General features: G+C 35.9%; 1 protein-coding gene across 8 annotated transcripts in view; it reads left to right on the top strand.

Annotated features, from left to right (window-relative positions):
* GRIK2 (glutamate ionotropic receptor kainate type subunit 2) overlaps positions 1–12,547 on the top strand; it is a 407,838-nt gene that overhangs the window by 357,506 nt on the left and 37,785 nt on the right. Inside the window, exon 15 of one of the 8 annotated variants that reach the window (XM_061460227.1) lies at positions 7,962–8,019. The exons of the other annotated variants lie outside the window; for them this stretch is intronic. Within the exon in view, the coding sequence (XP_061316211.1) occupies positions 7,962–7,982 (21 nt within the window). The 3' untranslated portion in view covers positions 7,983–8,019. Of the gene's footprint in view, positions 1–7,961; positions 8,020–12,547 lie in introns of those variants that run through there. 8 annotated transcript variants of the gene reach the window in all.

Genomic DNA, 12,547 nt, shown 5'->3' with positions numbered 1-12,547 from the left:
TTCTCAACCCTGCATATTTGACCTAATGTATAATAAAAACAAAGAAGCAGACTAATTTATAACCTATCTTTTGGTCCAAGACAGCTGTGTAGACAGTAAGAAACTAACTTAATCATTGTCTTCAAGGAGTTCAAAAGGTTGATCCCAAAGACAAGTAAATTTATGCATGAGTTTGTGTTAGTTCTTTCTCCATCATTTTGTACTCCAAATAAATGGGATGCTCTGGAATCCAGAAGAAAAGGTAGTGCACTGCAGTAGGTATCTGGTATTGTTTAGATAAAGTCTGTTTAAAGGGGGAGAAAATAAGAGTGCCATAAGCCTCTTGACAGCTTTCAGTATGAAATAGATTTTTATATATCAAAAAAGACTCAAATAAAATAAGAAAAAAGCAAAGTGGAAAAGTAAGCTAGTCAAAGCAAATGCTTAACACATCTAAGCATTAATCGTACTACACGTGAGTGAAGGTCAAAATAGTTGAGGTGAACAAAGAGTATTTTAGTGCAGGCAAAGGGAACAAAAAACCCACTAAGCTAGTGACTGAAAACAGATTGAAATTTTTTAATCATATTCTGATTGCTAAGGCACAGTAGTCAAGCATTAGTGAATTCTTGATAAAGCTTTCTAAGACAAGAATTCAGGACTGGAATATATAGATAAACTTGATTTTTTTTTTCCTAACCAATTCAAAGAAAACTAAGGAAAGTTACAAAAACCTGAACGAAGAAAATGAGCTTCCTAAGACTAATTTTAGTAACTTTGCTACCAGAAAAAAAAAAAAAAAATTGTCAAATACTAGCTTTTACTCATGCATTGAGAGCAACAGGGGTACTATTTTGTCTTCTCAAAACGTTAGCAATCTAACATCTGTAAACTGTATAGAAGGTGGAATTAAAATAAAAAGCAATAGAGTCTCAAGCAAAGTCATTATACCTAACAAGAAAACAGTACAGTGATGGAGATAAATGGAGATAAATGTTGACTTTTTATTCTTGAAGGTGTAGGCAGAATGGGTACGTGAACACAATGTCTCTTCAGTGTAGCAGAAGTCCAATTTTTGTTTCCAAAACATTGTAAGTAGTACAAAGAGACTTTGCCTATAGGCTATTTTAAATGCTTTTATAGGCTTTAGAGGACAGATCAACACAAGGAAAGGACAAGAGATTGCCCTTATACATATTTGGTGGAAAGTATCTATCTAGTCTAGTATGGACCAGATAAGTGGAGAGTAAGAAGGACCTAAAACTGGTTTAAATGCCAGGCTCAAAGGGTTGTTATGAACATCTTGAAGTCCAGCTGGATATTAGACACAAACAGTATGCCCTGAGAGTCAATACTTGGTCCCATACAGGCTCATTCATGGTAAATTAATTCCTTATTTTGCTTTGCTTGTGTGTGTGGCTTTTATTTCACTTACTAAACTGTCTATCTGAGCCAAAAAAGTTTACTCACTTTTACTCTTCCATATTTCTTCCCCATCCCAAGCAGGGGGAGTGAGCAAACCTCTGTGTGGGTCTTAGTCGCTGGCTAGGGTTAAACTTATAGATAGACTTATAACTTACTGATAGACTTATAACTTGCTTAACTTTTTTTTCTGTGCCTAGTAATGGGTGAAATACAAGTTCCATTAAGATAATAGTTAATAGCAGGCAAACCCAGAAGAATCATGCTACATGATTATGCAATCTTAAGAAGAGCAAATTAGCAGGTCACTGGGATTTTCTTTATTCTTGTTTTTTTACTGAAAATGAAAAAAATCAAATGGATACTAATTATAACAGTTTAAAGGCAAAAAAGTGGCATGGATACAATATTCTCTGGTTATTATCCATTTTCCTAAGATAAAGGTAGTTATAGAATGTTTGCTATTAAAAAAGCCCAACAAACTAGAATTACGGCAAATACTGCCATAACCTGAATGGAGAGTGCTAATTGACAGATACTATCACATCTGTCATGATGAACATGAATTTACTCTTCCCAGAGATCTTCAGTAACAGGCACCTTCCTGGAAGGTTCAGTGCAACTTTGTCAGATAAACTTAAATCAGAATATAAGACTATAAACGCAAAATAGTAAGACTGTAGTACTTACCCCCATTTCAGAAATGACATCAAATGCATAGTGCTGGTACAAAATACTGAATACAGCTATTGCTAAGATGAAACAAAAACAGTTGATTAGGGTCTTATGACTAAAGTTAAAAGATGTTTATGGAGCTGTGAACCTTAAAACAGGTAATTTTTCTTTTTTAAATTTATTGCTGACAGCTAATGTTTGTAACTTACCTGCAGCTGTTTATTGTAAATTGAGATAGTGACGTTATCAGTCCAAGAGCTGACCCAAGTCCTCGTTAGAAAAACCTATTATGTTAATTGACACCATATTTTAGCAACCTCAGGCAATGATCAATATCCAAAGGAGATGAAACTATTCCCTTATTTCCCCCAAAAGTTTCATGTACTTTATCATGTTCGAATCTGCTTGTATTGTCACTGCTTTGGCTGCTCTTCTTCTTGGACTATATCAAGAAATCAGGTTTGCAGTGTTGTTGCAACACCTTTCCCAACACAATGGCTTTCAAACTCATAAGTGAGCTCTGCAATCCTATCTGTAAGTATTGAAGGGTCACCAGAAACAATAAAACCACAATCACACATTGACAATGGCATCAGTAATGTTCCAAAATACAATAACAAGCCCTATCAGTGTAAATGTTTATTTTTGTCAAACCACATGGACACTACAGAAATGTAAGTGGCATGGTATAAAAATATAACAAATTCTATTAGTTTTCTGTGCTTTCACTTTACTTTTGTTGCCACTGTTTTCAGTCTTACATAACACATATGAACAGCAGAATATGAAGTTAGTCACAGGTAATGATATTAATTTTATTATAGTAATTTATTATATATTTAGTTATTATTCATTGACTGTTTCTAAAATACTTGTTTATAAATTAGTTTCCATAAAATTCCTTACAATGGAGTTTTCTGACTTTTCACATATAGTTAACTAAAACAAAATGGGAAATAAAGTCAAAGACGATAGTTCTAGATCTTACTGTTTGAAACTGCTCAGCAGTTTCATTTGATAGCATTCATAAAAGGTTGGCTTGTTTCAATAAGCAGATTAACAAATATACTTATATAAATTTAGCTAAATTTAACTGAATGGATGTTCAAATTTCATAAAAACTGTGTTTCCCCTTTTTTTTTTTTTTTTTTTCTTTTTCTGGATAAACAGGAGAATTACTTTTTTATGTCCAACTGATCAACTTACTGACAATCTGACGGGAAATGCTATACTGTCAGTATATAATGTCAAATATATACTCTTGATTGTATTTCAGAACTCAGATGACATATGTCAGAGAGGAAATATTTCAAGCCATTTTTGAAGCATTTTGTTTTTGATAAAAAATTCTGTGCAGCCCCCAAAATTCATAGATAATGAAGTGTAATTGTACTATGTCTAGCTGTAAATACATAAATGTAAATCAATAACTTAGTCAATAATAAGCCTTCTACTGCGTGAATTAGTTGAAATTTTTATTTAGAAACCTTAAAATATCGTTAAGTCATCTCATGGTGTGATCTTGTTCAGTACCACAGAAAATCTTTATGCCAGCTCAGGAATTCTCTGTAAAAAAAATCAGAATTTTTCAAAATAAAAGTTTTCCATGGTTAAGTTTTTATTTTTATTACTGTCTTCATGCCTAGCAAAATTGAGATGAAATTTTGCTTTCTCTTATTTTTTTCCCTGCCATTCTGTCTACTTTGTTCCTAATATATTATTATGTAACGGTTTTGGAAACTTAATTTCACATTTTCTTATTCTGTTTTTCATTGCAATTCAGTGTGTCCGCAATTGCTGACATACCAAAATTTTTTTGAAGCCAAAAATCAGTTTTTTTCTTTTTTTTTAACCTCAAGCTTTTAACAGGCTTTGAAGGACTTCCAGCTTTTGAGGAAAATAAGACAAGTACTTAGCAGTTATATTCTTCCCTTCATCTTCAGCAACCATTTTGAAAAGTTTGTTTGTCTTTTACTATATCATTTCATCCCAGATATTTAAGTCTTTTGTCAACCTCTCCATTATGTAATGTCATGTTATGCTGCTTATTATGTTTTCCAGTATGTTGTTTACTGGAGTACAAGTGTTTCAAGTACAAATGGCCAAAATTTTTCCAAGAACTGACAGATTTGCTGACAGAGAAACAGTTCTGATCAGCATCCTACCACACTTCTATACCTTTGAAATGAACCACATATGGCATCAATCCTGTTTGCCTGAATTAACTCCAATTTTCCAGTGACCAAGAACAGGCGAGAGCACAGAGAGACTCAGCTGTTCTTAGCTAGCACATATGGTCCAGTGTTTTTAGTAATTTAGTTACTATAATAAAAAAGTACTGAATGCTGAAACCAAATCCCACTGCAGAACACCTCAGTGGTGCCCTGTGCTAATATATAGCTGTCAAATATCTTATGTAAGAGCTATTTAGTAAAGAAATACTTGAAATTATTTGTTATTTTGGATGTTCAGAGTTTTGTTAGGTCTGGCAACAGAACTGATGGGAGAATTTATTGGGGGGAAAAAAGCCACCAATCTGTCTGTTTCACTAGGCTGATTTTGATGACTATCATTACAGGAAATAAGTAATGCTAATGATGCTACTTGACAGGTGCCAAAAAAGTGACAATGGAAGTTCTGTTAAGTTTTTAAAATCTAAGTAGATGATGAAACAGTATTTATTCCTAAATGTTTGAGGCAACAAATTAGCAAATAATAGTTAGTGGGCTTTCTATCCCTTCTCCTCATTCAAAGAGTCCTTGAATTTTATTAGTTTGATTTCTAATGCTGCCTGATGAATTTTTTTTTTTTAATCACAACAGCAACAGAACATTCTGGGCATAGAGCATGTTAATTTTGCTTTGAACATTGCAAAAACATCTTCCATGCCAACACCTTCCATGCTGTGAGAATACAATTGTTAGAATCATGGTGTTGTGACATATTCTCACTCTATTAAGGTAAATATTTAAAGTAGTATTTGTGAAATTCCTGTGTAGTTCCCAAAACCACGCATTCACTGTCTTTGGAAAAGGAGCTTGCTTCCAGATAGAGTGCAAATGAAGTGTGGAGGTATTGTCCTGCAGTTAGTGTCTGAGAAGAGGCAGAGTGAACAGACTTGGATTTATCTTCACAGAACATGCAGAATATAGGATCTGCTTTAAAAACAGATTAAATTTGCTTAGTGCCTTATTCCTACTTATAGAGGAAAAAACCCACAGAAGTGTGAGAAATACAAAAGTTATCATCTGCCACAGCATTTTACAGAAAGAACTATTGTGACATTAGTTATAATTTGGTAGAAGATTATAAATCATTGGGGTATAAAAGGCAAGGAAGTTTTCTGAAATCCATTAGTGGTTTTTGAGCTATAATATCCTTACTTATTTCCAGCTCAAAGCTGATAGTGAAAACTCACTTATTTCAACAGCATTAGGGTCTGGGGTTTTGTAGCCATAACTTATTTTAAATATTTAATGTTTGTTCAAATATCTGTTTTGTAAAACAAAAAGCAGTCTTGGCAAAAATAAAAATGTCTTTCTCTGAGCACTACATTTTTCATTCCTTGTAGCTCTATTCTTGGCAGAAATACCTTTCTTACTTTTTTTCATTTGGGCTCTATGGACCATGAAAACAGCCATTATGGAGGAGAGAACATTGTATGCATTGGTTTTATTGTATTTATTCTGACATAACCAAATCTAAATCAGCTGGTTCACTTCAGGGTTTTCAGGCCTCAGCAGTTAAGAAAAAATAGGGGCAGAGGGAGAGCAAAGAAATTTCCTGAAGTCGGAGGGCCAGAGCCAGTGAGACCAGTCCAATGAAAAGGAAAGTGTCTTTTCCACATTCTTTGATGACTGAGAAAAAGATTGTCTCGTAGTTCTAGGAGACAATTAAAAAAATACAGTACTATAAATGTTATTTTTATGACTAGCTCCTAATCTGATCGGAAAATCTGAAGATATCAGAAGTTTTAACGCAGTCTGTCTGTTAGTGATAGAGGACAGTTAAGCTGATGTAAGTCTGGCCTACTGTTCACTGCTGGTGGAGAAATGCATGTTATTTTCAGTATACTTTAGATACTAGTGATTAGCAAATTGCTCTATAAAAGCAATGCCCTCACCTCTAAAAATGACTCAAAACTGTGGAGACTTTGGAATGCCTACGGTATTGTACTATATTATAGAGGCATCAGGTGCAGATATGCAATTAAGACCAAATTGTGTTTTACACATAATGTGGTCAGCTATGTCAAAATCAGTAAATATATTGCTTCTGCTGGCTGAAAAAAACAGCACTTCTTTTGCAGTGTAGAATTAGCTGTGGCTAACTGGGAAATTAAAATTGTTTTGTCATTGTAACAAATTTAAATGGTTTATTTAGAACAAAATATCCAGAAATAGGGCAGGTAGTGATACTGTGTAAAGCTGAAAAATTAATAAGATCTGATATCATTCATTCTGATTCTTGTATTGTATTCTGATATTGATCATTATTTGCATATATTGCTGTTTAGCTCAGAAGTCCCAATAAGGGACCACCATTGTCCACTTCAGAAACATTGAGAGGTTTAGAGAAAATAGTACCTATTTTAAAGAATTTTGCTTCATATTGAGAACTGGCAGAGGTGGGTCAGTATACACTGATGCAAATTATAGAAAGTACAAAAAAATGCACAATGGAATGAACACATCATCAGTTGTTGATAGATACTTGAACAGCCTTTCCAAGTTTTCAGTTGGTGACAGTTCAGGACAGGGAGCATGCTATTTATGTTTGTTTACAATTTATTTTCAATTATGCAAATGTTCAAAGTCTTTCAGTTAACCTTAGTTTTGAATTTTTCTGTCTTTATAAAGCTTGAGGACAATTGAAGTATTCCTAAAACTTTACGTTAGGCTAAATCTGAAATGTATTAATTAACTTATTTTTTTATCTCTCTATTAATGGTACTAATCATCTGTGGCCTAAAATGCCAGGGACGTATCCCAAATGTGTTAGAACAGCTATGAACCATGAGAGGATCATCTATAATGTTTGCTTCACCTAAATTTGACATCTAGCCACCTTATGTTTAGAAAAAAGTCTTGAGATAAATTAGTGCTTTTGCCATTATTAAGAACATCAGAAATAAATAAAATAAATAAAATTAAAAAAAAAATGTTGCATTTACTGACAGAAAAGAATAAGGGATGAATAAATTAAACCTATTATATGGACAGTCAAGCTTGTATTTCCATAATGGTGTTCAGGATTTTCAAGGGGTCATGTATGAAGTAATCGGGATGAGTCTACTTGAGCATCAAAGGACTGAAGGGTGATAAAGACAGGAAAACACATTTCCCTTGCTAATAGTAGGCTTGCCTTTGGCTTAATTGATAAACTACATAAGTTTATAGCGGTTTCTGTATTTTAGTTGCTTGGTTGGTTGATTGGTGGTTCGTTTGTTTTCCCCAAACAGGAAAGTATATGTTTTGGTTCGCTTTCTTGAACTTGCTTAACATAAAATTTGAAGAGTCTCCAGAAATACTTTTTGTATGTAACTCCATACTGATTAAGAATCATAGAAATCAATGAAAACTTAAGTTGGAAGGAACCTTTAGAGACCAATTCCTCTTGTCGGAGGAGATCTGGTTTCCTAATTCAAAGCAGGGTCTTAAACTAGCTTATTTGGGGCCATGTTAAGCTCTCTCAAATATTTCCAGTGAGCTGATTCCATTACCTCTCTGAGCTACCTGTTCCAATGCTTAAGTTGTTCACACAGTGAAGAACTTCTTTCTTATGACAACACAGGATTTCCCTTCAGAAACATAGGCCATTGCCTCTTATCCTGTCAGCATGAATCCTAATTCGTACGCTCAACTTCTCTCTAACCTTCTCTTTAGATAATGGAAAAATGTGATTAGAATCTGTGTAAGCCTTCCATTCTAGGTTGAACAACACCATTTCCACCAGTCTTGGTAAGTTAAGATCATAGAATCACAGAATAGTTCAGGTTGGAAAGGACCTTAAGATCATCTAGTTCCAACACCCCTGCCATGGGCAGGGACACCTCACACTAAACCATGTAACCCAAGGCTCTGTCCAGCCTGGCCTTGAACACCTCCAGGGATGGAGTGCTCACAGCTTCCTTGGGCAGCCCATTCCAGTGCCTCACCGGCCTCACAGGAAAGAACTGCCTCCTTATAGCCAATCTAAGCATCCCTTGTTTAAGATTGAACCTGTTACCCCTTGTCCTATCACTACAGTCCCTAATGAAGAGTCCATCCCCAGCATCCCTATAGCCCCCCTTCAGGTACTGGAAGGCTGCTATGAGGTCTCCACGCAGCCTTCTCTTCTCCAGGCTGAACAGCCCCAACTTTCTCAGCCTATCTTCTTACAGGAGGTGCTCCAGTCCCATGATCATCCTCGTGACCCTCCTCTGGACTTGCTCCAACAGTTCCATGTCCTTTTTACGTTGAGGACACCAGAACTACACACAATACTCCATGTGAGGTCTCACAAGAGCAGAGTAAAGGGGCAGGATCACCTCCTTCAACCTGCTGGTCACGCTTCTTTTGACTCAGCCCAGGATACGGTCAGCTTTCTGGGCTGCGAGAGCACACTGTCGGCTCAGCACCCCCAGGTCCTTCTCCGCAGGGCTGCTCTGAATCTCTTCTCTGCCCAACCTGTAGCTGTACCTGGGATTGCTCCGACCCAGGTGTAGGACCTTGCACTTGTTATGTTTAAATTTCATGAGGTTGGCATCAACCCACCTCACAAGTGTGTCAAGATGGCATTCCTTCCCTCCAGGGTATCAACCGAACCATACAGCTTGGTATCATCAGCAAACTTGCTGAGGGCACACTCAATCCCACTGTCCATGTCACTGACAAAGATGTTGAACAAAATCTCCAACCCTCTGATCACCTTGGTGGACACTCTCCAATTTTAACATCTCCCTTGAAACTGGAGAACCAAAAATGGACATGAAGTTCCTAGTGCGGCTTGGCAAGTGCCAAGTATTGTGTATTAATCGTATCCCTTGTTCTGTTTGCTATGTACATTCATACTGATACAGACTGCAGTTTGTTTTCCTGCTGCAAGTGTGGGCTGCTTGTTTATGCTCAACTTGCTGTCCTATTGGATCCATAACTTCTTTTAAGCCAGGATACACTCCTGATCATTCTTTCCCAGCCAGTATGGATGTTTGGGATTACTTTCCCCCTGGACAGACTTTGCATTTATCTTTGTTAAACCTTATGCAATTCCTGTTATTGTAATTTTACAGCCTCTTTCTGCATGGTAGCTCTTTCTTCCAATATATCTACCTCTCCTCCCTGTTTAGTGTCTTCCACAGACTCGGTAAGGGTGCCTTCAATACCATTTTCCAAACTGTTTAAAAATATTTTGAAGGTCAAGGACTGACCCCTGAGCCATTCCACTCATGACAAGATGTCAGCCTGGCCTTGAGCTATTAACTACCACCTTTAAAGTTTAACATCTCAGCCGTTTCTCCACTTGTAAGTGCTCCATTTGTGCAGTCCATATCCTACCATCTTGTCATCAAGGATGTTGGGAGAGACCTGGAACCTTGTCAAGGCTAATATAGATGGGCCTTTATGAATGCATTTTTCATATGTCATTATTTTTGTCTGTTCAAACACATAAGTGATGAACTTGGTGAAGTAATTCCAAAATGACATTTCATGGTCTATGTATTGCAGAAGGTCAGAATAAATATACATAATTATTCCTCTGGCCTTAGAAGAATCCACAAATCTAGCAACTTCAAGAAAAGTGGCTTTTGTCCACTAAGAACGCATTGCTCAGGACAACAGAAGCCACATATCTGTTGTAGGGAGTGTCATAAATGGAAAATAATGAAATCACATTGGGAGTCTTGACTCTGGAAGGGGATGTAACATAGCGATTGGCATTGTTTAATTCCTGTGTGGTGAAGAATGCTTTCATAGACTATATAACAACTGGGCTTCTGATTTTTCTTTTTGTTTTACTTGTTTTTTTTTTTCCCGAATTTAATCAATTACCTTAAATTACCTTTGTCACTACACCCTCATGTGAGTTTAACTTGTTGTATGAGTGAAAGCAAAGCTGGGCCGTGACACTCAAGTGCTTTTATAAGCCAGGAAAGAATTTGAATGCTATCACTGCAATAAAAATCTCCACTGATGGATGTGTGTTTTTTCTTTGTAGAAAAATGTCAAGAATTTGTCTGGCACATTTTTACTGTGCATTTATCCACTCTTGTCTCGTATCATGAGATCTGCTTCCCTGTCCGTTGATCCTTGTTTATTCTGGCATTCATTCAACATGCTGATGTTTTTCTAACCTTATGGTCCAAAGCCCTGCTACCCAGATATTTGTTTTTGCTAGCCAGTTCTTTGCAACAGAGTTGCAACACACTGCTAACAACGATTCTTTCAGTTTCCAGTCTCAAATTTAGTCATATCATTATACTAATTTAGAGCCTTTGCAATGCATCCTTTTGTGATCGCTGACATGCACAGTTATTTTCCAATGATATTTAATTTATGAATGCTGAGTATGTCACTGACAGTATCCTCTGAATGTCATTGTGAGAGCTTCTGTTTTGTGCACCACGTAGACAAGTTTCTTCATTTCTTTAGCCTTTTCATTTCTTTTCCCTTTTAGTTTTTTTGTGTTCTTTGTGGGTTGGTTGTTTTTTTTTTTGTTTGTATTTTTTTTTTTTTGTTGTTGTTGTTTGTTTGGTTTTTTAATTCCAGTCAAATTTAAATGTGGAAAAGCATAGGAAGTTTTCTTACTTCTTTGCACTGTCTTCTGCATTACTGCGGGAACACAAGCATGATAAATCATGTCACCACAAGTTAATCTTATACAGATGTAATTTCTGGTAAATTTCAATTTAGGCTGGATTTGCAGACTGATTACCAGTTAAATAAAACAATATGGTAAAATAACACAGATAAAATAATACACTTAATTGATGGGCTATGTAAGTTGATTAACCACACTGATTTGCACACAGTAAAAGAAGATGAAAACATAATGTAAATTGCAGCATCTGCTTCTATCTGTATGAATGACATAATCCTGGCCAAAATTAAAAAAATATGTACATATTGAAGTGTCAGACTCTTTAGTTCAATGTCAAATGGGCTTCTGATGCTTTGATTGTTCTGGCTTCTTGATTTTAGTCACGTTTGTCTGCTGAATAGCTTGCCAAACACAGAGGAAAACCACTTGTGGTTCTATTTTCCTGAATCAAATGATCAAATGCTGGTTTTTTGTTTTTTTTTTTTCTTGATAAAAAATCCTCTGTTGTATGTAAAATAAATCCCAGAACGTGTACTATACACTTTTTTTTTAGTAAGAATTCCTAAATGGTAGAATACAAGGGTCACAAGTAGATGGGCTGTTTTCCTTCACCTCATTTTAGTTCTGACTTGTAAGTTTTAATGGAAGAAAGCACTGCAAAGATATTGTATCATTCTGCCCATATGAGGAAAGTAAGACATCACTATGCACTTGTTAGCTTCACAGGTGTGAGCCATGTACACTGATGTTTGAGTTTCTGTATTGTCTTCTACAGTCTTACTAATCATATGTAGACTTTTTTGTTGTTGTTTTAGTAATTCCAGTAAGCAAGATATCCTGTGAAGGTGCTTTCTCTGATTTTGTTGTTGACCGTTTTTCCCTCCTTTTCAGCAGTAGCTGTGGCTTCATACTAGCTAATTCAGCCATTGTAATATGAGCACTCTGTCCTTTTGAGGATATAGTATATTTTTGCATGCCCTAATGCTTCAGTAGAGAGCAAGCATTCCCCTTGCTAACGTGTTTTCAACCTGGAATTTATTTTCTTTTTCAACAGAAATATAGAAATGCAGTTTCTGTTTTTGAATGTAATCTGAACTATATTGTAGTTCATTCTTTATTTTATATTATAGTTCATTTGGCTTTTTCTTTTTTTTTTTCTTTCCTCAACATCTATCAGCAATGTGTATCTAACATAGAATCACAGAATAATAGAATCATGGAATCATAGAATGGTTAGGGTTGGAAAGGACCTTAAGATCATCCAGTTCCACCCTCCCCACCCCCTGCCGTGGGCAGGGATGCCTCACACTAGACCATGTCACCCAAGACTCTCTCCAGCCTGGCCTTGAACACTGCCAGGGATGGAGCATTTAGCACTTCTTTGGGCAACCTGTCCCAGTGCCTCACCACCCTCACAGTAAAGAGCTTCTTCCTTGTATCCAACCTGAATTTCCCATATCTAACAAATTCCTAAAATTGTTTTCTCTGCCAATTTTTTCATATTGCTCATTATTTATAATGGCTAAAATGTTTTCTTTTTCATTGGGTTGTAGATTATATGTCAAAAGAATTGAATGTATGTTATTGGTAAAATTTTTCAAATATTGAAAACCATTAATTTTTCACCCTTTCTGTATTGCACAGCAGTATAGATTTCTACAGAGCTGATGTC

The sequence above is a fragment of the Pezoporus flaviventris genome, unplaced genomic scaffold (genome assembly GCF_033815535.1).
Source record: "Pezoporus flaviventris isolate CSIRO_AGI_PZ_B2104156 unplaced genomic scaffold, CSIRO_AGI_Pfla_v1 ptg000031l, whole genome shotgun sequence".
Classification (NCBI taxonomy): domain Eukaryota; kingdom Metazoa; phylum Chordata; class Aves; order Psittaciformes; family Psittacidae; genus Pezoporus; species Pezoporus flaviventris.
Note: the sequence above shows the minus strand (reverse complement) of the source record. Positions and strands in the feature narration are given on the sequence as shown.